General features: G+C 41.1%; 1 protein-coding gene across 1 annotated transcript in view; it reads right to left on the bottom strand.

Annotated features, from left to right (window-relative positions):
- Positions 1-26,358, bottom strand: part of TSHR (thyroid stimulating hormone receptor) — a 100,185-nt gene that overhangs the window by 18,598 nt on the left and 55,229 nt on the right. Inside the window, exons 4-8 of the mRNA XM_006086971.3 lie at positions 19,878-19,952; positions 16,624-16,698; positions 15,170-15,247; positions 13,047-13,115; positions 531-608 (exon numbers count right to left, since the gene is read on the bottom strand). Coding sequence (XP_006087033.1) covers positions 531-608; positions 13,047-13,115; positions 15,170-15,247; positions 16,624-16,698; positions 19,878-19,952 — 375 coding nt within the window. The remainder of the gene's footprint in view (positions 1-530; positions 609-13,046; positions 13,116-15,169; positions 15,248-16,623; positions 16,699-19,877; positions 19,953-26,358) is intronic.

The following is a 26,358-nucleotide window of genomic DNA, read 5'->3' as shown; positions in this document are numbered from 1 at the left end:
GACTTATATTTTTGATATTTATTTTATATATTTAAATGCCATTTAACAAAGAAAAATCAACCACAAAAATGAGTTCGCATGTCACCTCTGACACGCGTGTCATAGGTTCGCCATCACTGACCTATACTCTTCCATCTTTGTGTCAGGCATTGTGCACCTAAGATTTTGTGCAAACTAGAGTGCTTTCCACCTATTTGCAGACATCGTGTCTCAGAATTTTGCAAAAAGCAGCTGTTCAAAATGTCTGCTTTTCCCTATGAGAGGGCCTCCAGGCATGTCCACATCAAAGTGGCTGCCTGGTCAGGCATCAGGATGGCACGGTGGAGTGTGGGGCCTTTGAGTCTCAAAGAACAAGGGCTTTCTTCCCAACAATAGCCTATACAGCTGGGCAGAAAAGTACTAGCAGAAGTCTTTGTCCACGCCAACAACATTCCCTCCCCACAAACAGCTGCTCCTCCTAATGCCTACCTCTTGTCCAGAAAAAGAAAAGAAAAAATAGACTGATATATTCTTTTGTTCGTCTTACTCACAGCAGAGTCGGTCCACTGTATGCTCCTCCAAATGCATCTTTGTCAATAACTGACAGATATTTATTTTTGTTCAGGTAACTAGAGGGAGAGAGAGAAAATAGATTAGATGAGATTAAGCAAGTTAATCAAAATATCAAAATAAAATGTGAACCTGGTCCCAGTAGCTATTAAGAATTTGGAAATTGCCCTAGCTGGTTTGGCTCGGTGGATAGAGCATCAGCCTGCAGACTGAAGCGTTCTGGGTTTGATTCTGGCCAAGGGCACATGCCCTGGTTGCGGGCTCCATCCCCAGTGGGGGGCGTGCAGGAGGCAGCCAATCAGTGATTCTCTCTCATCATTGATTTATCTCTCTCTCCGTCTCCCTTCCTCTCTGAAATCAATAAAAGTATATTTAGAAAAAAAGAAAAATTTGGAAATTTAAGAATTACCTTCTATGGCGTAAGCAGTCCAAAAAAAAATTATAGGTTTCAATTGTGCAAGGTTTATACACATTAATTATGGCACAAGTCTTTGAAAGTGAGCATGTTTATTGTTTAGTATGCACATACAGATTTTACACAAGTTGCCTAATTCCTTGTTTTCCCAGCCAGTGGCAACTGTATTTTTCAATCCTCTTCAATACCAAGTGATTTACAATTTTTTCTCAAGATTTATCGGTATTCCCATTTACTTAAAAATTTTTTTTATTGATTTTAGAGAGGAAGGGAGAGATAGAAACATCAATGATGAGAGAGAACCATTGATCGGCTGCCTCTTGCATGCCCCCTACTGGAGGCCGCAACCCAGGCATGTGCCCTGACCAGGAATTGAACCATGACTTCCATGTTCATAGGTTGACACTCAACCACTGAACCACAGGACCTGGCTTCCCATTTATTTTTGAAGACTGGGCTTCAATCAGGAATGGAATGAAGGTGGTGAATGTGGTGAGTGATGAAGGGGACTGTGATTGATTCAGACCTTTTCTTTGGGATAGGATTGACAGATTTAGCAAATAAAAACACAGCCCAGATAAACAATGAATACTTTTTTAGTATAAGCATCCCCCGTGCAATTTTTGAAACAGTCTTATACTAAAAGTTAAGATTTTTTGTTTAACTGAAATTCAAATTTAATTGAGTAACCTATATTTTCTTTAACAACCCTGTTTTGGGGGGTTAGCTTATGCACATAAGATTACAGAATATATCTTTTGTGGAAGGGATTGATGGACACACTGAGCTTTCCAGTTTGAAACACACGGGGCATTTGAGGTTAAAATATTTTTGAAGCAACTCAAGTCACAAAGTGAGTCTGAAACATAAAGTTACTTCCAAATGGATAAAAGCTTCCAAGGGTTTTAAAACTGGCTTTCCCCGCTAGCCTTTTTAGAGAACAAAATTGTCTAAAACGAAACAAAGCAATATACTAGTATATCCTTGTTATGAAGTGATCTAAGTTTATGCCTGTTTAGAATAACTCACCCCATAGCATAATAATCAATTGAAAAGTTAGTGAGTGAGCCACTGTTGGTGCAAAATTAGTACAGTGCAGACCCTTAGGAGGTATGCTTAGATACAGATAATGCTTCTTTCATTCTGTTTATGGTGTTTGCTCTTCATGATGGAAAATTCTCAAGGATGATGGCTAATAATAGTAGTGTGATATGAGGACTCGTGGTCAGAAGAATTCCTTTTTCAGAGCCCTCACAGAGAAACTTCTTGGTTAATTGGCTGTTTCTCTCTTTCTCTGAATCAGAGTTGAGGAGAAGGAGGGCGGCTCCATTGGTGGCTGACTTGAGGGGAGGCAGCCTTGATTGCTGTTCAGAAGGCAAAGGCAGAAGCAGCGTGTCCATGGGGTTCCTGCCCTCAGCCTCTCCTGGTCCAGCAACTCCAGGCTTCTGTCGGGGATAGAACTTATTTTGAATGAGAAATGGCAGCCAGAGATGGGTCCCAACTAGAGTCGTGGGAGGAAGGAGAGTTTTACCAACCCCAACGAAGTCTCCCTCTCTTGGGCAGGATGAGGGATTAACCCAATAACCACGAGGTCTCAAACTGACGTTGTAAACTTTCTAAAGTCGCTGCCAGCAGGTTTTCTTACCACTCTCTCTCTCTCTCTCTTTTTTAACTCTCAAAAATCAGTGTTTATTTTGCAAGTAAAATGCTCAAGGAACTTTAAAAAGGTCCAAAGGTCTAGAGATATCCAGGTTACAGTTAAGATTATAGGCAGGTGCTGACTGTTGGTTTCTCCATTGCTAATGCCTAAATTTCAATGTGCTCAATTCTGTACATCAATGTGTATGGTTCTTCTAGTTAGGGAGCGGTGAATTCCTCCGATTCTCAGCATACATCAACATTTACCGCAATAAGAATGATAAGAAAAACAGTGGCAGTAGCCATCATAGTCATTGCAAAGGGAAATATTTTATGACCCAGGGAGAAACCTGCCACAGCAAATCCACGAATCAAAATCATTAATCCAGTAAAGAAGAAAAAGTATCATTTTCAGAATCTATATGAACACTTTCCTTGGATTATTCTCTGCAACCAGGTCTGTTGACTATAGACTTGAGATATCAAGTTCATGATGAGTCTTATCTTGTATTAATTCAGCTCTTTCAAAATGAGATCTCATCACACTTTATTTGCTCATCATCTGTCTCCCCAACCAGAATACAAGCTCTTTGTTTTATTTATTGCTGCATCATTGGTACTGTGTTCAATGCCTCTGTTCTTATTTGTTGAATGAATATGTAAATGAAAAAAATATCATTGCATCTGTCCTCCAAAATATTGAGGTAGGTGCTGCTAAACTCTTAGTGTGACACATATGATTGCTTTAAGGGAAAAAGAATGGAAAGTGAAAGATTAGAAGACTCAGCATAGGGCGTGGTGGCCAACTGACCTTCTTTGATGGCTGTGACAAGGTAGATGGTTTACACATGCCATAGGGATGTGGCTCAGACATGGCCTCTTCAGGCAGTGGCTGGACGCCATGCTTCCCGGGCATTGTTAAGTCTGAAATGGAAGGCTCAGCTAATCTCCTATATATACAGGGCCCAACTAAGATGCTACAGCAGCCAATATGAGCCTTCTGGATGAATGGCTATCACCTAAGGTTCTCAGTCACAGGCTTCTTCTAATTATTGTCTGACTCTTCTTCAACTCCACGGAGTTCCTTTGCTCAGTGATAGAGCAGGCAAAGAGCCACCTTGAAGAAAACAACTGGAGAGAAGATCTTGAACAGCATGATTTTGTAAAAGGCAAATTAAGCTCAGCATAAGGGTCACACTGGCTTGTGTCTCTTTTTGTATTCTTTGGACCATGCAGCTCGCAGAGCACAGTCTGTTCCCAGACTGCTGGAAGTCAAATCACGACTGGTGAGCTCGTCTCAGCTTATCCTCATCATCCCCGAGTGCCGCGAGGGAAAATCGGCTTGCTCTCATCATTATGAATCACTGTAGAACTAAATAATTGCTTGTCCAATTCTGCAGTGTTTTTGTCTGATATTCAATATGCCCCCAAGGAGGCTGGTTGATAAGCATTGTAGATTACCAGAAATGCTGCAGGAGCTTTCAAACTGGGAAAGCCAGCCAGAGTCCAGGAGGGGAGGAGGAGGATGGAGGGAAGGTGCAGCCAACTTGAACGGAGATGAACTGAGTCTTGGGGGAGGCTACGTTCTCTAAAACCAACATGGTTGTTTGGGCACTTTACCTCTTAGAGATAATTGGGTGCTTAGAAATGAAACTGTCCCCTTGCCTTTAGCATGTGGAGGGCTGCCTTATTTAGCTTTTAACCTTGGGTTCAGATGGTTGATATACCTTCCATCTGAATCTAAAGGAGTGGATGGGGGAACATCTAGATAAGCTTTAATAGCCAGGAAGAAGTGCTTTCATTGGCCCCATTTAGCACATAATATTTCCTGGGAATGTCGGTCTAGTTAAACCAATTCCTTGACCATGACTTACCCTGATTCCCTGGAATCCACATTCTGTCAACCAGCTAGGGTATCAATCACAAATCTTGGTAGGCTATATGGGTAACTACCCCAGACAATGATTATTTCCTAAGGGTCTGTGTGATCATTGTAACTATCTGTTGCAATGAACATAAATGAACTTAAAAAGTCTTAGAAAGTCTTAGAGTCAGAGTTGAAAGGAAAGACTTCTTGAAATTTACGCTTTCTGCACACAAATACTGGAAAGGGCTTGGGGAGAAACAACTGGTATCTCCTTTAAAAGCAAGATAGACACTGCTACATGTGTTTTCAAAACCTTTTCATTCTCTGGAGGACATAAGCCTCTTTGAGAATTTCTTGGGAGAAATGAAGTTCTTCCTAGAAAAGATATGTCAGATTTTTTGGGTGGGGGATTGTTAAGAAACTTTAAGTACTGTGTCTCCCACAGTTAAGGAAGAACACTGTGATCAGGAAAGTGAAGATGGTCAGGGATGAGTTGGGGAAGAACATCCAATTGAAGAACTCAGTATGAACTATGGATACAATGTTATGGCCTCACTCTTGGGACACAACAGCCATCCAGTGAAAACATGTTGGATGAATCAAGAAAGTCCAGTTGCTGGGTAATTCCTAGCTAGAGCCACCCTCCGTATCATGTTTAGAATAGAGGCCTGGTGCACAAATCCGTGCACCAGTGGGGTCCCTTTGCCTGGCCTTCAGGATCAGGCCAAACCAGCTCTCCAACATCCCCTGAGGGGTCCCAGATTGCGAGAGGGTGCAGGCCAGGCCGAGGGACCCCACCAGTGCACAATCCAGGCCGGGGAGGGACGCGAGAGGTTGGCCAGCCAGGAAGAGACCATGGGAGGGCTCCAGGATATGTCTGGCCGGTCTCACTCAGTCCTGATCAACCGGACCCCAGCAGCTAGCTAACCTACCAGTCAGAGCCCCTGCCCCCTGGTAGACAGTGCATGTCATAGTAAGCGGTTGAGCAGCCTTAGCATATCATTAGCATATTACACTTTGATTGGTTGAACGGCCACCTGGACAACCGGACACTTAGCACATTAGCCTTTTATTATATAGGATGAGGAAATGTGTCAGAGGGAGGAGTATGACACTGTGGCAGGGGAAGATGTGGTTGCTGGTGAGCATTGCTCTCTGGGACACATTTCAGCCCCAAGATGGGATTTTAGCCTGTGTCTCCATAATTCCGGTAGGGGACACTTGGGCTGGCATCGGTTTGTGTTGTGAGACCCTCATGGGAGCACTTCTGTGGGGAACCGTAGTTCCCTGCCATAGTATTTGTCATTTGGAATTAAAGGGAACCTTTGCCCAGCCCTCATTGCTCTGTGGAAATCCTTTGGTAGCAGAAATCAGGATACTTGTCTGTAAACAGGCACAGGTGAGAAAATACACAGGGTTTCAATAGAAAGAGAAAGCCAGCCTCGGAGCATCTCCCACAAAGCTTTTTAAACACTTACTGAGAAATAATGGCTTGCTTAATCCTATAATCTTCTCTATCGTCATCTTTTCCCCAGTGCTCCAAGCTGCAATGTTTTGCTTTTAATCAGCTAATATGCGATGCTAATTAGTACATGAATTGTGTTGACTTCCCTGTTCATAATGATTTAATGTTTCATTCTTAGTACATCGAAACGGTATTCCCCTCCCTCCCATCCAAATGTCTACTGTCAGATAGTAGCTACTTACTGGAGTTTGACAATAGAAAATACAATACAGAGAATTAGACATTTTGAGATAAGCAGCACATTCCCACACCAGATTGGGTGGAAAGAGAGGATGGAAAGGAGGTTCCAAAGAATGAACATGTGACTTTACTTGCAGTTCAACTTCTGTGGAAGAGGATGCTTGTGTTTTTATTAATTTTACATCTGAGTGATGACAGAGTGCTTGGTTCTATGTGAAATCACAGGACCACGTGCTCTTCCACGTCTGTCATGATTTTCGTGAACTTTTAACTAATTACTCAACTGCTGCAGAGGCACCAGCGCTCATTCTCAATGTGGAATTTGTCCAACTTGGCTGCAGTCGTGTTCTTCAGTTTTACTAACAAAAATGGGTCTCAATGAAGCCAAAGCTGCTAATTTCAGTAAATTGGCATGAAGTGGATGATGGGGAATAAGTGTTCTTTGGATGACATATTGTTTAAATTCGAACCTAGAGATATTTGAAAACACTTTTGGAGAATTTACCAAATTGTTAACATGCCATGTGCGAGCTTTGAACACTAAGGATAATCATGAGATATTGATGTGTGTAGATGAGCTTAAAATCACAATTAGTATTGATAACAGAGGCATCAATCCTGTGTTAAAATCACAAAGTGAATGCTATTTCATTATTGCTATGGAAACTTGACCTCCTTCTACAGGTTAACCCTTATCTTTCTTTAGTCCCAGGCCCTCCTTGTCATGATCATCTTGATTTTGTCTTGGATTTACATGATGCCTTTACTGAAGGGCTAAAGCTAATAAAAAATAAATTTCTATCAACTAGGAATCAGAAACTTAGGGTAGAATGATGACGAGATGGAACATTGTTTTTTAACAGGAGGAGAGTTTCAAGTTTGGATTCAAAATACTGATTGGGGAAAAGATCCTTGTTTTTTATTATGATTTGATCTGAACTTTCAAACCCCAAAATATTTTTATCCAGATACTTCTTATCTTTATCCCATGCTTGTCCATTAACCTTTATCAGGAATTGGGAGAAATAGACTGTATATTTCATCACACAATGGCCATTCTCACCGAATATCTTTACCTAGTCCAGAGGTTCACAAACCATGCCCATCCAGTCAAATCCTGCTTGCTGACTGTTTTTGTACATAAAGTTTTATTAGAACACAGCCACATCCAGTTTTATGTATTGTCTATGGCTGCTCTCATACTACAATGGCAGAGGTGAGCAGCTGCAACTGAGATCCTATAGCTCAGAAAGCCTGAAATATTTGCTCTCTGGCCCCTTTCAGAACGAGTTTGCTAGTCTTTGACCTAAACTTTTAAAAATCAGGAAACAAAAGATTTTTTATTAAGAAATATTTCCCACATTGGTTGAACTCCTCCAAATAACTTTAACATTTCACATGAAAATGCCAAAAAAGTATGGTGAGATGGCGCACTGCTTTCTTTCTGTGTTTCAAGGGATGGTTACAATGACTAGAACAGACTGTAATTCAGGGCACCAGTGAATTAAAATCCGTCATCTCCCATAGAACAACACTCTGCTATCAGCGAGGCCTCTCAAAGAGCTCATGAGATGGTCTGAGGAGAAAGCTGGTGGAAATGTTGAGTCTCCCTACATAATTTCTTCATAGGTTTAATTTCAGAAGACCACCAGATGATCTGAAACTCTCATGAGCTCTCAGATTCTACACAGGCCACCTCTAGAATCAACCTTGTTAAGTTTACATGCCTTACAACAAGGTGGTATATTAAAAGAATCTTCTTAGTAACATTACCCCAAAAGACCAGAGCTTCAAGAGTTTCCTAGAAAATTCTACATGCAGTATCCCCATCTTGAATACGAGTAATTCAGTATGCTCTATTAAAAGATCGGGCTAGTCCATCTAGATACTTTAACTTTGTACAGTCATGAATAGCTTTTTATTTTTTACTTATTTATTTTTAATCCTCACCCAACAGTATGTTTACTGACAGAGAGAGAGAGAGAGAGAGAGAGAGAGAGAGAGAGAGAGAAACATTGATGTGAGAGAGAAACATTGATCAGTTGCCTCCTATACTCATCCTGTCTGGGGAAGTAACCCACAACCTAGGTATGTGCCCTGACCAGGAATTGAACCCACAAAGTTTTGGTGTATGAAACGATGCTTTAACTTAGCCACCCAGTCAGGGTGGTCATGAATAGCTTTTAAAAAGCAACACTCATAAATTTACAATGGAAAGAAAGTTCAGTGAACACAGTTTGGGGATACTCCCTCCTACCCCATTTCTTCTCTTACCAACAAAAGAAGAGAATTGGGGACAGAAATTACTGTTTCTTTGTAAGTTTTTCTTTTTTCAATAGAAAATGTCTCTAAACTCCTTTGATATTCTGCAGCTGATTTTATGGCCAAAGCCATACACTGAGATCCACTTAGCCCAGCAGAGTGTCCTAATTATAGAAGCTACAATTTTGGAAATCTCTTGAAGTCTTTGTGCAGTTCTCGAAACATGACCTAAGGCCAATTATGAGTAGGTATAAGATATTTTTAAGAAAATGGTCAATATTTGTGGCCCAACTTCAACCCCAATTCTTCGAATTCAATAACTGTTTGCCATGCCAACCTTTCATTCAAGGTTGAAGGACCTTACTCGTATTTGGAAGCTCGCTGAGTTGGTGTATGGGTAAAGTCAGGTCTTTACTGACTAATGACCCCGTTCCTTGGTATGACTGTTCTCTGAAATTTCTGGTTGTGTTTTGTCTCGAGTGGCCTCCTTTCTCTCACATAAGTCCACTCTTCTTCCCAATTGCAAGATGTTTTAGCTTCCATATTTCAGGCTGAGTTAAGAAGTCTAAACATTCTCCTGGCCTAAGAAACAAGTGGTCAAGGTGGAGTTGGGTGAATAGGCTTTGGTGGTGGCTGGCAAGTCATCAATGATGAATTATAGCAGGACACAGGGAAGAGTCTTGAACCAGGAGATCCAGGTTTTGGCTTTGGATTGGCATCTAGACAGCTCTTTCAAATTTAAAAAGCCAGGTAAAAAAACAACAACACACACACACACATTTTAAAAAAAGCCACGTGTTCACTTTGGGCTTCATATGTAAAATGTGGCGATTGGGCAAGAAGGTTGATATAGGTCCTCCACATCAGCAGTTCTTGGTGTTTGCTTTCCACTGGACACACTGGGGGCGATTTTTTTAAAAATTTTTATTTTTTGCTAAAAGTATTACAAAGGGTATTATATATGTGTCCTTCCCCCTCCCCGCCCTTGACAATCCCCTGCCCTCCCTTACCCCCCAGTGTCTTATGTCCATTAGTTATGCTTATATGCATGCATACAAGTCCTTCGGTTGATCTCTTACCCCCCTCCCTCCTGCCCCCCAACCCTCCCTTGTCTTCCCACTGCAGTTTGACAATCAGTTTGAGGCAGCTCTGCCTCTGTATCTATTATTGTTCAAAAGTTTGTAATGGTCTTTATTATCCATGAATGAGTGAGATCATGTGGTATTTTTCCTTCATTGACTGGCTTGTTTCACTTAGCATAATGCTCTCCAGTTCCATCCATGCTGTTGCAAATGGTAAGAGTTCCTTCTTTTTTTACAGCAGCATAATATTCCATCGTGTAGATGTACCACAGTTTTCTAATCCATTCATCTACTGATGGGCACTTCGGCTGTTTCCAGATCTTAGCTATGGTGAATTGTGCTGCTATGAACATATGGGTGCACATATCCTTTCTGATTGGTGTTTCTGGTTTCTTGGGATATATTCCTAGAAGTGGGATCACAGGGTCAAATGGGAGTTCCATTTCCAGTTTTTTGAGGAAACTCCATACTGTCTTCCATAGTGGCTGCACCAGTCTGCATTCCCACCAGCAGTGCACAAGTGTTCCTTTTTCTCCACATCCTCTCCAGCACTTGTCGTTTGTTGATTTGTTGATGATGGCCATTCTGACAGGTGTGAGATGGTACCTCATTGTTGTTTTGATTTGCATCTCTCGGATGATTAGTGACTTTGAGCATGTTTTCATATGTCTCTTGGCTTTCTGAATGTCCTCTTTTGAAAGGTGTCTATTTAGATCCTTTGCCCATTTTTTGATTGGATTGTTTATCTTCTTTTTGTTAAGTTGTATGAGTTCCCTATAAATTTTGGAGATTAGGCCCTTATCAGATATGACGTTGGCAAATATGTTTTCCCATGCAGTGGGTTTTCTTGTTATTTTGTTGATGGTTTCTTTTGCTGTGCAGAAGCTTTTTATTTTGATGTAGTCCCATTTGTTCATTTTCTCTTTAGTTTCAACTGCACTGGGGGAGATTTTAAAATCCCTGTGCCCTGCCTACACCTGGACTAATGAAACCAGAATGTCTGGTGGTAAAACCTAGGCACTAGTGTTTCCAAATCTCTTCAGGTGATTCGAATTGGCAGCCAGCATTGAGAATCATTGCTTTGTAGACCTTAAAGTCTGAATTTTATGCACCTAATGTCTATCCTTAAAAAATGATAACTGAAGATGATGGAGGGTGATACCTTCCAATGACTAAATATGGAAAAATAAAGAAGCACATAATTTAAAGCATAGATCCTAATCTTGGGCTTAATTTTTTTTTTTTGCTGTAGAAGCAAAAGTTTTAGAAATGAATTATGTTATATCCATGGTTGGTTTCTGGTCCTTTTTCTCATCCATCATTCTGGAAAGTCAGTTTTGGTCCAGACAAGAGTCAACTGGACACACTGAATTCAAAATCCATATTATCAGCTCTGGTTGAAGGTTCGTCACTCTTCCTACCCCTTCTCTTGCTAATGAGGTTCTCTGTTGCCTTAATGATAATCTCTTGATGTCCTCAATGTCCAGAACAATGTGACAGTCTTCTGAAATATTTATACCCTAAGTATTTACAAACTGTCTTAATTATTTTAAGAAGTCCCAATACCCTACTGCTGTCATAGAAAATTGGAATGGGGATGATCATTTCTCTCAGAGTCAGGGCTTTCTAGGAATAGTTGAATCAAAGAGGAAAATATTTGGTTAGATCATGTAACATCAAAATCAAATGCTTATAATTTTAAAAATGTGTTAAATCTAGGGGAAATCATACTTATATCTCCAAGCAAGGAGGCAATGCTATTGTATATTCAGTGTTAAGATATTTTCCATCTGAAATGCATATCTGGATCTGGGTATATTTCTTCTTAATGTGCTTTGACCCTTGATATTGCTGCCTTCAAGTTGACCCCGACAGAATGTAAGTTCAGTGTGATCAGAGAGCTTGTTAATCTTTGACTCACCAATGCATAACACAGCACCTGGCTCATTGTAGGTGCTCAATAAATATGTTGAAAATGAAGGATTGTCTGAGATATGTATCATAAAGTTAAGTTGGAAGCAGAGTCTCTCCAATACCACAAATTTTGATATATAAGCAATCATAGTACTCTACTGAGTCTTTTTAGACTTCATTATATTTATGTATTTTTAAAATTGACTAAAATCAACCTAAACGAGCCCATAACCAGGCAACCTAGAAAAATGTACTCTAACTCTTCATTTGATAAAGACTCTAGGAAACCCCAAAGCCTGGCAAAGATGACACCCCACTTCCAACATAACTGAGAAAGCCATGCAAAGGCATAGGACTTCAAACCTTAGGAGCATTTGTCCTTGAAAATGGAATCATACCAGAACCCCCCACTGAACACCCAAACCAGAGCAACACCACCACATGTGTGTTTTATTTGTTTGTTTGCAATGAGGGCCCCTGCATATGGCTGTGCAGGTTATGGACCTCACCCTGCTACTTTAAGTGTGCTCAGTGGGTGAGAAGCACCAGCATCACCTGGGAGCTTGTTAGAAATGCTCACCCCAGACCTCCTGTGTCAGAATCCATTTGGTTTATATGTTCATTAAAGCGTGAGAGGCCACATAGTAGATCTAGAGTCATAAGCCTTTGGATTTTGCAATGATTATTCTGGCAGAATCGATGTTCGCAGCTACACCTAAGGAACGGCACCCTCTGTGAACACTCACCACTTTGGTGGCAGCTCCTGGTTTGTTAGGTTGTTTTACTTGCCTGTCTTGAAGGTATGAAATAAAATATTTGTAAGTTTTTTCAAATTTATGATGTAGTTGTTTTGTAGTAGGAGGCCCTACAAATGAACTTGTCTACTGTACTATGGGAAGCAGACTCTACTAAAGCTATTTTTCATTTGTTAAATATCAGGTTAAAGCACACAGAAGTATGGCCAAACCAGTCCACAAGCTCTTAGACACAAAATATGCCCTAGCATAGATCCTGGGGGCCACAAAGACCCTACAGAAAAGTACAACAAACATAGAAACTCATGTCAATCTCTATCTTTTTGTCAACAGACTGTTCTAGGCATTATTAATTTAGGGAGAAGGCAAAAGTTGGATATTTCTTTTCAGCTCTTTCTGAGTGAATCAAATATAAACTGATACTTTTCCTGAAAACATGTCAGAAAAAGGAATCTAAAAGAAAAATCTTACTCTCTGAACAGATTTGGACTTAAAGATACTCCTTTACTTCTTGCACATAGTAGATGAATATTGACACACACACACACACACACACACACACACACACACTCCTACAAGATAACTGAAGATGACCCCCACGGTGCTCCATTTTATTGTGGGCAAGAGCTTTGGGATTTAGAATTGGAGTTCATGTAAGTGTCCACTGAAGCTGGCTCTTGCCAAGTTCCTTAACATCATCACCAAGTCTTGGTCACACTAGCTCTGTGGTTAAGGAACGCGCTGGCAGAAACTATCTATCTCTAGAAAATTCTAACCCATTGGATGATCCTTCTTGGGAGTGGGAGGATGGGGATGATAGAGGTTTCCATACACAGGTTGACTTAAGAGATTGACTTACACAGCATCCAGCTTTGACCCATTGAAAGCATGTCCTTGGATTGAAGTAAAGCCATTGTTGTATAGTTTCCTGCAATCAACAGAGCAAGGAGAAATCAGTGACCTATAGGAGGTAATGCTGGCCCTTTTCTGAGGTTGGACTTCAATACTTCATTCAGTATCAGAAATGTGCATGAAGGTTCTTGGGTCCCGCATCTGAGCCCAGAAGAAAACTCTACAGTATGTCTTGTTGGGGACATAGAATAATATTTCTCATTTTGAATTCCCATTCTCTGGACTTTGCTTTTAGTAACTTGACACTGTTTTTCAGAAGCAGGTTCACTTTGAGGAACAAACATCTGCTATCATTTAAGACTTTTAAAAAAATGTTGTACATATATTTAAAAAAACAAGGGTTTCAGTTAATAGTTAACCCAAAGTCAATAATGGATGAATGGCCTGGCCCATATGGCTCAGTGGTTGAGCATTGACCTATGAACCAAGAGGTCACTGGTTTAATTTCTGGTCAGGGCACATGCCCGGGTTGTGGGCTCAATCCCCAGTAGGGGGCATGCAGGAGGCAGCCGGTTGATGTTTCTCATCAATGTTTCTATCTCTCTATCCCTCACCCTTCCTCTCTCTCTAAAAATCAATTTAAAAAATTTAAAAAATGGATGAATGACTGCAGTTTTTTAAAATCAATACTTTTAAAGACATTGTTCATTTAAATGCATAAGCTTTATTTTTCTGTTTAAAATGCTATTTCACATTTGTATTTTATCTGTATTTTTATTCTCTGGGCTTATCATAGATTAAATGCTTACTTGCTGTGAGCTGAACTAAATTGAACTTCAAAGACAAATTTAAGGAAGTAGATAGGCCATGCCATTTGGGGAAATTTTCATCTTTTAATTTGTTGCTATGTTTCTTCAACCAATTAATGTATATAATGATTCCAGGGGCTGGAATGAACCGCTATTTCCTAGTTAAGTGAATGAGACATGGAGGTGACTTGCTGAAACCACATTGCTGCAGAGCTGTTGGGACTCAGGATTCTTAACCTCAAAAGCCATTCTTCCCACTGACCCAAAACACAACCCTTTGTGCAGGAGGAGCCCCAGCTGCAGGAACTCTGGTCTACAATGGGATGCACGGGCGTTATTGGGGCTATTGACTTGAGAAAGAGAAGGCAGCCATGACCATAATAAGGCACAGCTAGTGGCAGTTGTGGGGGAACTTTGAACACTACTGTTGTCCACTATCTCTACACTGTGGTAACACATTAAAAAGCATAAATAGAGACTCCAAATTTGGAATTATACCTGGCTCTGACCCTTCATAAGACGTGATCCTGAGAATTTCGAAACCTCTATTATCCTCACTTTCCTTATCTGTAAAAATATGATAATAATACCCAATCAAAAGGTTGCTGGACTGACGAAATAGCTACATATTTAACCCAGTGAGAAACACTTAGGAGATGGCCATGTTAAAAGGAGTACCCTGAAGAGCTGGATTTATCCCATGTGTAGAACTAAGAGGCAATCTTTGCTTGTTTTAGATAATTACACAATGAGTTTAATTACACAACTAAGGTGTCCTAGGTGAAGACTGCCATTCACAGGGACACTGGGCAGAGGTTCAGAAAGCACTGATAGTTAATTTTTTGTGTGAACTAGAGTTCTTTAATGAAGATGTGAGAATTATACACTTGAAGATACTTGAATACAAAATATTATAAGGCCTCCAGGCCAAATCTGGCCCACTGCCTATTCTTTAAATAAAACTTTATTGGAACATAGCCATGCTCATTAGTGTGTATAGTGGGCCCTAAAATGGCAGAAATTAGCAGTTGCTACTAAGGCCATGTGATCTGTAAAACCTAAATGGCCCTTTATAGACAAAGTATGCAGGCTGTTTCTATAAGGGAATGCTGTTGTCTTGTCACCTAGACCATTTTGTCATCTATAGAGTCCTATACCACAGGGCCATACTCTTATTTAATTATGTGAAACCCTTGGTAGACCATAGAGCACTTACTATAAGGTAGTATGGTTCTTAGATGGGCTGTGAAACTATGATGATTTTCATGTCAAAATTCAGTTGTTGGCATTTGTAGAATGGAGAAGTTATAACACTACTCACAGCGTCAAGGTTTCATTGCACAGTCCCTGGAAAGCATTGGCAGGGATGGAAGTCATGTAGGGGTTGTCTGTAATTTCCCTGCAAGAGAGGGACAAAACACTTGGTGAAAACAATGCTTTTATTTTATTTTTTTGGAGTTGGGCTCTTGCTGCACATCTGCATTTAAATAAATAGCCTGACACAGTTTAGTTTAATCTTGTTTCTTTTTAAGTTTCATTGACTTAGCTGCTTGCTGGTGGCTCTTAGGTCAAGTGAGGTGATGAGAGCTATCCTAGATGGACATGCACTTAGGGCCCCAAATGTATAGTCAGTGAGTGAGCTTTGGATTTGGCTGAGGCCCCTGACTTAATCCTTATCTGCCAGGGGAGCTAGTGGGTCTCATAGACTTCTTGTGAGTCTATGACAAATACTTTGTTCATAGCAACTAGAGTGTTCTAAGTATATGGAGCACCTAAAAAGAGTTGGAGGAATGGAATCAATGGATTTCATTTCATGAATATTTCTAAAGTGTTCTCCACTTGGAAAACACTGCCAGGCAGTTGCCCCAGGAGAGCATTTCTATGCCAACCTTATGGCTGGAAGACTGCCTGTATTTTGAACTGAGCTCTTCTGCTGCAAAGGAGCACTGTCAATTTTTTTTTCTAGCAAAATCCCAACAGTTTGGATCCCTTCACTCCATGTTTTGCTGTGGTGCAAACTCAACCTGTAACTCTCTCTGCATATGTCCTTTCACTTCTGTACAACTTGACTGTGTGTAACAGGTTTTAGTCAAGAGCACGTGGCCAACAAGAAGTCACAGAAAGCAGTGTGAGCATCTCTAGTGACTACTCCTTGGGACTCTGCTCAGACAAAATCACTTAGGTTTTCTATTCCTCAGTTTCCTCATTTGTAGAGTGGAAGCATTATAACTTCCTTTTATGACTTAATGAAATGGTCGAGAGGAACAACCTTGATAATTAATTAGGAAGTGTTTAAAAGTATTAAAAAACTAGATGAAAAATGAAGTGTCATCATCATCACCAAAATTTTCTCCTATTTAATCATTGCTACCAGCAAACAAATATGCCATAATTTCTCCCATCAAAAGAGAACCACAACATACCTTTTCTCCCAATATCCACCAACTACTGAAACATTTTCTGCTCTATTTTAACAGTAAAACTTGTCAAAAGAGTTTGTTATAATCACTGTAATTCTCCCTCTCACCCACTCTAACTACTTCTCCAGCATTGGAGCTGTCCAGGTCAGGATCACCAATGCCCCACATTATTAAACCCAATGGCCAGTCCTCAGTCCTTGCCACCTGTCATCTATCAGTACACCTGTCACAGCTGATCACTGCTCCTTTCTTGAAACAGTTGCTCTACTTGGCTTCGACCAACACTAATGGTTGCCTCTATTCCTTTTTAGTGACAAATAAAATACTGCCCAACATTGCATGTGTGCATACTTACAGTATAAAGAATACATCCATGGAATAAACTTTGGTCAGGTCAGGGAATATTTTAAGTCCAGTGTTGAAAATGCCACTAAAGTAATGAAAAAGAAGAAAAAACACAGAAATCAGCAAAGGAAATTAACACATAGGAAGTAGAATAATGTAAAAGCTTAAAACATGGGTTCTGAAGTCAGGTGGGAGTCAAATCCTAACTCCTCCACTAAATAGCTGAGTGGCCATGGGCAAGTTCTGATCCTTGGAGGAGATGATGTTCCCTCCAGTGCAATAACCTAGTCTTGTTCACCAGTGTCAAAACATGTTTTCCTTTTTAGAAAAAACTTGGGATTGTTTGAACCAAGTAAGATTCCTAGGAAAAGGAATTCAGGCTTCTCTCTCTCTCTCTCTCTCTCTCTCTCTCTCTCTCTCTCTCTCTCTCTTTCTCTCTCTCATCCTTATTTTAATTGGAGCACATTGTGGGTGTGCCTGTGTGTGTCTGGGGGATAAAATAAAGGGAGGATGGGAAAGGAAGACAATACAATTGCCCAACTCCAAGCCAAGCTTCCTCTTTCCAACTCTACATTATATTGTGTTCATTATTTTGCCAAGAATGCTTTTCCCAAGGCAGTCACTGGGGCACCATGGCAGCAGTACCATTTAACAGGTGCGTCCAGCCAAGGAAGGAAAGCAATCAAACACATCGTCACTTCCCATAGTTTGTACCATCAGGGAAAAATGCCAAAATGAAAATATGTGCATGAACAGCACGAATACAAAAACTTTCAGGCTCTGATGCCTCCCAGATTTAGCTGGTTTAACATCTGTTGCAGCTGCTAGAATGTAGGTAGTAGAAACAGATGAGGTGAGATCTAGCCACTATCAGTGAATTTTTAAAGAAAGTCTTCCAGTAGAGAACACTCCAGTTCCACTGGTGGGTCTTCTCAGGCAAATTCTGACCTGACTTCCTCTAGAGCAGTGGTTCTCAACCTGTGGGTTTCGACCCCTTTGGGGGTCGAACGACCCTTTCACAGGGGTCGCCTAAGACCATCGGAAAACACATATATATTTACATATTGTTTTTGTGATTAATCACTATGCTTTAATTATGTTCAATTTATAACAATGAAAATACATCCTGCATATCAGATATTTACATTACGATTCATAACAGTAGCAAAATTACAGTTATGAAGTAGCAACGAAAATAATTTTATGGTTGGGGGTCACCACAACATGAGGAACTGTATTAAAGGGTCGCGGCATTAGGAAGGTTGAGAACCACTGCTCTAGAGGGAAGACATAGGATTTGAAGACGAAGCAGGAGCCAGAGGTCTCAAATGGGACTTTGAGCAAATGGGACTTTGCAAATAACAAAGGAGAGACATGAGGGTCCATGAGGTATAATCGAAGCACAGGAAACAAGCTAGCTCAGTTGCAATAGCAGTTCACATGGAAGAGCAGGGGGAAAAGGCCCAAGGGAAGGGCTGAAATGCCAGATTAGGGACTTGTATCAGGACTCCTCTATTCTTCAAAACCCTAGACAAGTCCATCTCCTTTTTGATGTCTTCTCGAATGGCCTGTACCCCCAAATAATGTATGTTCCTCTCATTTTTCACTTACCGTTATTCTCCTGTATGGGAGGAACTTTTCAATGTCATATATAGTATCTTCCCCAACTAGAGCGTAAGCTTTTTGAAGGCAAGGACAATGCTTTACTATCCTCTGTGTTCCCCACAGAGCCTTGCACTTAGCAGGAGATCATCATATCGAAGAGTGATTGATTAAAACACTAAGTCCATATAGGAGTGACTGCCTTGTCCCATAAGTTTTTGTCACTCCCCAGATACCCCCTCAGCCACATAACCCATCAATGTCCTTTTCTATTCCTCCGGCATCTCCCACTCCCACCTCTTCAATACTGAACTATTCATAGTTCCCCCAAATAAGCCATGTGGCCCCATGGCTTTGTGTCTTTACCATGCTTTTCCATCCATCTGTATTTCTCTTCTACCTCAACCCCCTTCTTTTCCTGGATAACTTCAATTCATCCTTAAAGACTATATTCATAAAATATATATGGCTATATACTTCTATTTAAAAATTCCTAGATGGAAATAAGCTATATTAATAGTGATTATTTCTGGGCATTGGAATTAAGGTTGATTCATTTTTTCCCCCTCATATTTTTTTTTGCCTTCTTATCTTTTACAACGCATGTGAGCAGGAAAGAGGGAAGGTAGGAGGGGTTCTTCAGCTGGTGCCTGGAGGACCTGAGGCCATACGTAGACATCCAGTGAACACACTGTTGTTGAGCACGTACTAAGCTCAGCAGTCAAAAAGAACAGAGAACACAAACATGGTTCCTGCTCTCATAGAGGTATGATGAAGGTGTCACCAAAGCAAGGCAGCAGCTGCTGTTCCACCCATTTTTATCCCTACAACCTCTAAGAGAATAGATTTTATCCTTTGTGGCTTTTGTATTTTTGTTGTGTAGCAGCCACTCTACTATTGTTGTGATACCCATTTTCTAATAAAATTGACCAGGGGGCTCTCAGTGTTTCTTGTTTTGTTTTGTTCTGTTCTACTCCACTTAAAAGACTATATATAAGTGTGTTCCCCTATTTGTATACACACTTTAACAGCTGGTAGCTCAACTTTGAAAATAAAATGTCTTTTATTTATTATTTTAAATCCTTACCCGAGGATATTTTTCCACTGATTTTTAGAGAGAGTGGAAGAGAGAGAGAGAAACATTGAAGTCAGAGAAACACATTGATTGGTTGCTTCCTGCATGCACCTCAACCAAGGCCTGGTCTGGGAAGGAGCCTGCAACCTGGGTATGTGCCCTTGACCAGAATCAAACCTGGGACCCTTCGGTCTGCAGGCCAACACTCTATCCACTCCACCAAACCGGCTAGAGCGAAAATGAAATGTATTTTAATAAACACTGCCTTTCTAACTACTTAATTACATTTTGGGGGGACACCCTATACATGATGGCATTTTCTCCTTCATGTTTCTGGGAATAGGTATCTGGTCCCAGCAGTATGTGCTGACCTTTGAACTGGTTTTCTAAAATGTGGATCATTTCACCGGATACCTTGCCTGATGGGAAAGGGTGGGAAGTAAATCATAGGATATGATTTGTCTCAGAAATTAAACCACTCAAACGGTCCCAGCCCACATCATCCTAGGGAGAATTCTGGTAGATAATAACATAATTATCTAGAAAATTTTTTTAAAAAATGGGATTGGAATGGAGTTAATACTTACAGGAACTTCAGAAGAGGCAGCTCTTTTAGGGCACCAGGGTCTATGTAAGTTAAGCTTCTTGTATTCCGAATCTCTCTATAAAAGTTACAAGGAGCACATTCATCATAATACATCCATTTCTGTTCTTATTAAAGATAAAACAACATAAGTCAGCTTTAACATGAGAGGAATACACATTGACATGGCAACCCACAGACGGTTCCTGCCGGGAGTCATGGCCAACAAAGGACTGCCGGCTCCTCACAGGGACACAGCAGCTGTTCAACCTTCTCACATCCTTGGCTTAGTTTCGGTTTCTTTGAATTTATGGGCAACTTTTCTCTTAATTGCAGTCTCAGAGCCTTTTCAAACTCTTAGATGTAAATAGGAAAGAAAAGCCTCTTCAGTGGCTTGTGGAAGGCAGAAATCTTTATTATTCACTATAGTAAGTGTCCTGGCCCTGGGTGGGAGGTTGAATGGATTAGATGGATGGCAGCAAGGTAATGAGGGTGGTGAGAGCTCTCTGTCAATTGCTGTTTCAGTGGATGTCGTGTCAACAATTCCCTTGGGTTTATTTTTCTATGTCAGTCATTTAAGACTCTTTAGCACATGTGGTATAATATCACGTATTTCTGTAACTTACATGGTGTGATATCACGTATGTCTGTAACTTACATGGTTGGGTTTATATGCATGCTCATCACAGTTAGCATTAGTGAAATTGGTGGTTGTTAGAAATGGCTATCATTGGTAAAATTAAATGTAGTCAACATACTATATTGATTAAGAGTTTCAAGGCACTCCCCGTGCTTGTATGAAGAGGATGGAGGGTCCCGCACACAGCCTTTCCTCAGGCTTGATGACTAAAGGAACCTACATTTAGTTGTTGATGGTGACAATTCGAAGACTTAGAATCTGGCCTCTGGAATTTTGTTTTTAATGGTTTTAGTGAAGGGGAGTTTCTGTAAGATTCATGCATTGCAGGTATGTAATTAGATGATTTTTGGTAAATTTGTGGAATTGTGCAACCATCATCACAATCCAGTTTTAGGGCCTTTCTATCAATGACGAAAGTAACCATAGGCCCATTTGCAGTTAATTCCCACCCTCTCTGCCATGCCGAGGATCCACTAATCTGCTTTCTATCTCTATACATGTCCCTTATCTGGGCATTTCATATCAAAGAGATGACAAATATGTAGTCTTCCATGTCTGGCTTCTTTCCTTTAGCATAATGTCTGTGAGGTTCATCCATGTGTAGCATGTGTCAGGACTTGACTACTTTCTATTGCTGAATAGTCAGGTGGACCTGGGATCGAATCTTGGCTCTGCCACTGCTGGCTGCATAACCTGGGCAGGTTCCTTGACCTTTTTGAGCCACAGTTTCCTCAAATGTAAATAGGGACAATAACAGCACCTGTTTCATAGGACTCTTGTTAGGACTAAATAATGCCCATAAGGAATTTGACATGTGACCTAGCACACAGTGAGGGCTCTATAAATGATTATTTTATTACTAGAGGCCCAGTTCACTAATTCATGCAACAGTGGGGTCCCCGGGCCTGCTTGCGGGATCAGGCCAAAACCAGCTCTCTGACACCCTCCCCCCCCGCCAGGGGTCCTGGATTGTGAGAGGGCACAGGCCAGGCTGAGGGACCCCACTGGTGCATGATTGGGGCTGGGGAGGGACATGGGAGGTTGGCCAGCCAAGGAGGTACCATGGGAAGGCTTCAGGGTATGTCCGGCCCCTCTTGCTCAGTCCCGATCAGCTGGATGCCAGCAGCAAGCTAACCTACCAGTTGGAGCATCTACCCCCTGGTGGTCCGTGCACATCATAGCGAGTGGTTGAGTGGCCTTAGCATATCATTAGCATATTATGCTTTGATTGGTTGAATGGATGACCCAACACTTAGCATATTAGCCTTATATTATATAGGATTGCTGTTCTCCTAAGTGGAATGAAAGCTAGAGCAGAATCAAGAACTTGGATTGGAAGTGCTATAATGTTCGTACCAAATGTAAAAACAAAACAACAACAAAACACAAGGTTTGGTTTTTGACTAAAGTTCTTGACCTTGGAAAAGAGAGGATGGAATTAACTTGGAGGAGAGAAACCATCTACCCTCTCTCCACCTCAGTTTACTGTCTATATTAATATAACCTTACTGGCCCATTGTCTTCATTACCATAACTTTTTCCCAGGCAAATAACTTTATTGTTCATTATGGGAACTTCTTGAAAGACCCATCAATGCTTCAACAGAAAGCATCAACAGTTTATATCGCCAAATCCTTAGAATCCCCACCTCAAAATCTTTGCCTTGTTTCCACTAATCCTAACCTATCATATCATGATCTTTATCCATCCAAGACCCTGCATTGAAAGACCCATTTTATATTTTTGTTCTGGGTTGAAACTAAGAGCCCTCTACCCCGGGAACTCCCTCTGTCCCGGGTAAACTGGGTCGCTGGCCACCTGACTGCACGATCTCATAGTCCTTGGAGAGACGGGCAGATTCTCAAAGGCAGAGCTCTGTCTCTGCGTGGTGAACAATGCACTGCCTGTCAGAGCTCTCCATTTGAGGAGGAGGGTTTGAACTCTTGTCCGAGACAATCAAATGTAAACTATTTGGTAGAGTGTGGAAACTGTGGCTTGTAGCCTGGAAAATTGTTCCATTAGAGACTATCCTTACATAAGCAGACTTCAGGGACTGACCCAAAGAGAATGTTACAAGGAAATGAAGTGCAGCCCAACTGAATTGGCGTTAGAGGTAAGGAATGCAAGGCAAAGGAGGCCCTGCTGCCGGTTACAGCTGGTTAAATGGGCTGCAACCGACATGGTGTTGTGAGAGGAGAGAGAAGTGGGAGAGGCTGCAGGAGATGGGGAGACGCAAAGAGAAGCTGGATTTCTGGGGGGAAATGTAAGATGAACAAGCGATAGCTCAAGAAAACACCAAGGAAAAGAAGTCGCTTTCTGAGGTGAGAAGATAGCTCAACATTTCTGCACAAGTGAATTAAAAAAAAATCTTGCTGAGAGAAAGATAAACTCTATATGATATCACTTATATGCGGCATCTAAAAAAGTTGAACCCAGAGAAATAGAGCTGGGGGTTGGTTACAAGAAGCTGGGGGTGGGGTGAGGATGAGGAGATATTGATCAAAGGGAACAAACTTCCAATTGCAAGATTAACAAATTCTAGGACTCTAATGTACAGCATGATGACTGTAGCCAAAAATACTGTATTATGCACTTGGCAGTTGCTAAGAGAGATCTTAAATGCTCTCACACTCCCAAAAAAGGTAATTACTATATGTGACAGGATGGAGGTGTTGGCTAATACTATGGTGGAAGTCATTTTGTAATATGTAAATGTATCAGATCAAAACCTCATACATTAAACTTACACAGTGTTATATTGTTCATTATAACTCAATAAAGCTAGAAAGAATAAAATCTCTGCTGAAGCAAGCAAGTTTAGCCAAATGGAGACAATGTCAAAAGTGAAAGCACCTGGTATAACCTTTTCAAAGAAAGAAAGCGAGGAGTAGAGGAAAGTACCACAGAACCTCTGATAATAGGAGAAGGATGAAAGAGGGGTCCAAATTTGAATGTGTTCCAGGCATGTCAGGGAGGTTGAATTTGAATCACACAATTTAGAGTTAGTGATTGTGGCCCAAACGTACAGGAGGGTAGCTACGCTGCCAGGAAGCTGGGGACATCTAGGGAAAGAAAACCTCTATGTAATTGGAGCAGAGGGGTTGGAATGGAGATGTCCTCTAGCCTAGGTGTGAACACAGTTGAAGGTGGAGGGGCCTCTGGATCGGCAGCCTGGATCCCTGGGTGACTGCGTGAGGGAATGCTACCCTGCCCACCTTCTCATTCACCCAGGACTGTTCCATGAGCAAGAAATAAACTTCAGTTACCTTAGGGCTGGCCCACATTTGTATGTTTGTTTATTTCTTAATTAGCCTACCCAAGCCAATACAATAAGCATCAATACAGTTCTTAAAATACAGAGTATATTGTTGATAGTGGTCATCTCTGTAGGTAGGTTTGGAGGCTAAGAGTGTGTGATTTCTACTTTTTATTTTATCTTGTTTAAAAGAAGAAAAACATGTTATAAAAGGCATGCAAAAAGTCCTCAAGTTAAAAGAAAAAGCGAAGCAATAGGTTGTCTATGTCAAAAATTAAAAAAAAAATGCAGAGCTAGCCCTAACTGGTTTGGCTCAGTGGATAGAGCATCAGCCTGTGACTGAAGGGTCCCAGGTTCGATTCCGGTCAAGGGCACGCACCTTGATTGCAGGCACATCCCCAGTAGGAGGTGTGCAGGAGGCAGCTGATCGATGTTTCTCTCTCGTCGATGTTTCTAACTCTCTATTCCTCTCCCTTCCTCTCTGTAAAAAATCATAAAATATATTTTTAAAAAAATGCAGGCTAGGTAATCTGTGCAAATCTTCAAGTATGCTTGTCTATGGAGAGGGGTGACTTAGCTGTGTCGGGAAATATTTGAGGATCATGATGCTTATTGATTAGAGAAGCCCAGCCTTGGACAAAAGGAGAGTCGAGGACAAAAAGGGACTGGTGGTACCTCTATTAGGATGGTCTGGCAGTGAGGGATGGCAGAACTGACTGAAGTGAAGCAGGTAGTATCATCCTCGTTTTGCAGACAAAACAGTGGAGACAAGTTTAGGAAGGTGATGTGCCTGGTCTCCTGTTGAACCGTTAGAGGCAACTCTGGACCTTGATCTAGGACTTCTAACTCCAAATTCAGCTGTAAAAAAATGTCTAAAGGAAATCATCTACCATTACTAAGAAGAAATTTAAATACACATCCTTGCTGAATTTCCCTTCATTAGATTTCAAATAAAATGGACATTTAGATAAAAAATATAATATTGATGGCCAGTGTGCGGTGTTTTCACAAGCCAGCAAATTAGTAATTTAGCACACATTAGGTTCATTTAATCATATGTCTAGATTCTGTTTTCTTTTTCTTTTTCTTTTTCTGAGAAACACTTGTCAAGTCTCAGCAAGAGCCAAGAACAGAAATTGGCTTATTCAAAACAACTGGCACTGTGGTGGGCACTTAGGAGCCCAGCCTAAACCCAAAGAATATGGGGAATCAGCAATGTGAGAGGAGGGAGTCCTCAGGTTGGGGGGACAAGGGGCAAAAAGAGGGGAGATGGTGGCTTAAAACCCTTCTAATTAAGGAATTTTCCAATTATTGATTTCCTTCCGCTGTCCCGTGTCCCCTTCCTACCTCCGTTATTTAACAGGCATTCGATCATGACACTGGACTGGGATCCTCAGGCTTAGAGATATGTGCCCACACCCTAGACACCCCCAGTCCATGAGTGAAGATGCCAAGCTGGGAAGCGAATCATGAAGCTGAGTTAGCATTTCACCTGCGGAGTAGATGGGCCAAGGGAGACGAGAAAGCGTCAGACTCGCTCGGGGCCGGCACTCTGAGTTAGAATCAAATACCTGAAGCAAAGAGAAGCTGCCTCTGTCAGCGTAGCTGGACTTTAAAGAAATACAGATGTAATAATGTGAAAGACGATATTGTTTAAAATGAGAAACTGAAGAACATTAGCCAGAAACCTAGCTCTCAGCTTCTTTTTAACTCTTACTTTATTTTGATTCTCAATTTTTTGCTAGTCAGCTTTTAAGTGCCAATAGTTAAAAAAAAAAAAAAAAGGAGGCAGGTCACTCTGACTTTTTCTAGGTCTGCTTGCTCTGTTGAACAGAGCAGGGAGAGAGTCATTAACATTAAAGGAATAATTATTGGACATCTATTATGTGCAACTTTACCGCATTCTCTGGGAGATAAAGGGAAGTAGACACTTTAATTTCTTTAAAAAGAAGATGTGTATATATTGGCAAAGCCATCATTGTGTTGCTTTAAATAATTTGAATGCCATACAGCACCAAAATGAAAACGGCTCAGCCAGTGTGGCTCAGCAGTTAAGTGTTGACCCCGGAACCAAGAGGTCAACTGTTCCATTACCAGTCAGGGCACATGTCTGGGTTTGCAGGCTTGATTCCCCAGTAGGGGGTATGCAGGAGGCAGCCAAATGATGATGTTCCTCTTTCAGCTATGTTTCTATCTCTTTATCTCTTTCCTGTCCTCTCTCTAAAAATCAATAAAAAGATATGTATATATACTAGAGGCCCTGTGCATGAATTTATGAACGGGTGGGGTCCCTCTGGGTGGCCTGCAGGGATCGGGCCAAAACCCACAGTCCAACGCTGCCTGCAGCTCCCACATGGCACTCCCACTCATCTCCACTGCACTACACCTGCTGCAGGCTCTCACCCAATCAGTCCCGATCTGGGAGGCCATGCCCCCCCACCCGTGCATGAATTCTGTGCACTGGGCCTCTAATATATATATATATATCCTATACAATAAAAGCCTAATATGTTAAGTGTCCAGTCATCTGGTCGTCTGTTCAACCAATCAAAGTATAATATGCTAATGATATGCTAAGACCATTCAATT

Source organism: Myotis lucifugus, unplaced genomic scaffold (genome assembly GCF_000147115.1).
Source record: "Myotis lucifugus unplaced genomic scaffold, Myoluc2.0 scaffold_34, whole genome shotgun sequence".
Lineage (NCBI taxonomy): Eukaryota > Metazoa > Chordata > Mammalia > Chiroptera > Vespertilionidae > Myotis > Myotis lucifugus.
This window is presented reverse-complemented; position numbering and strand designations above follow the sequence as displayed.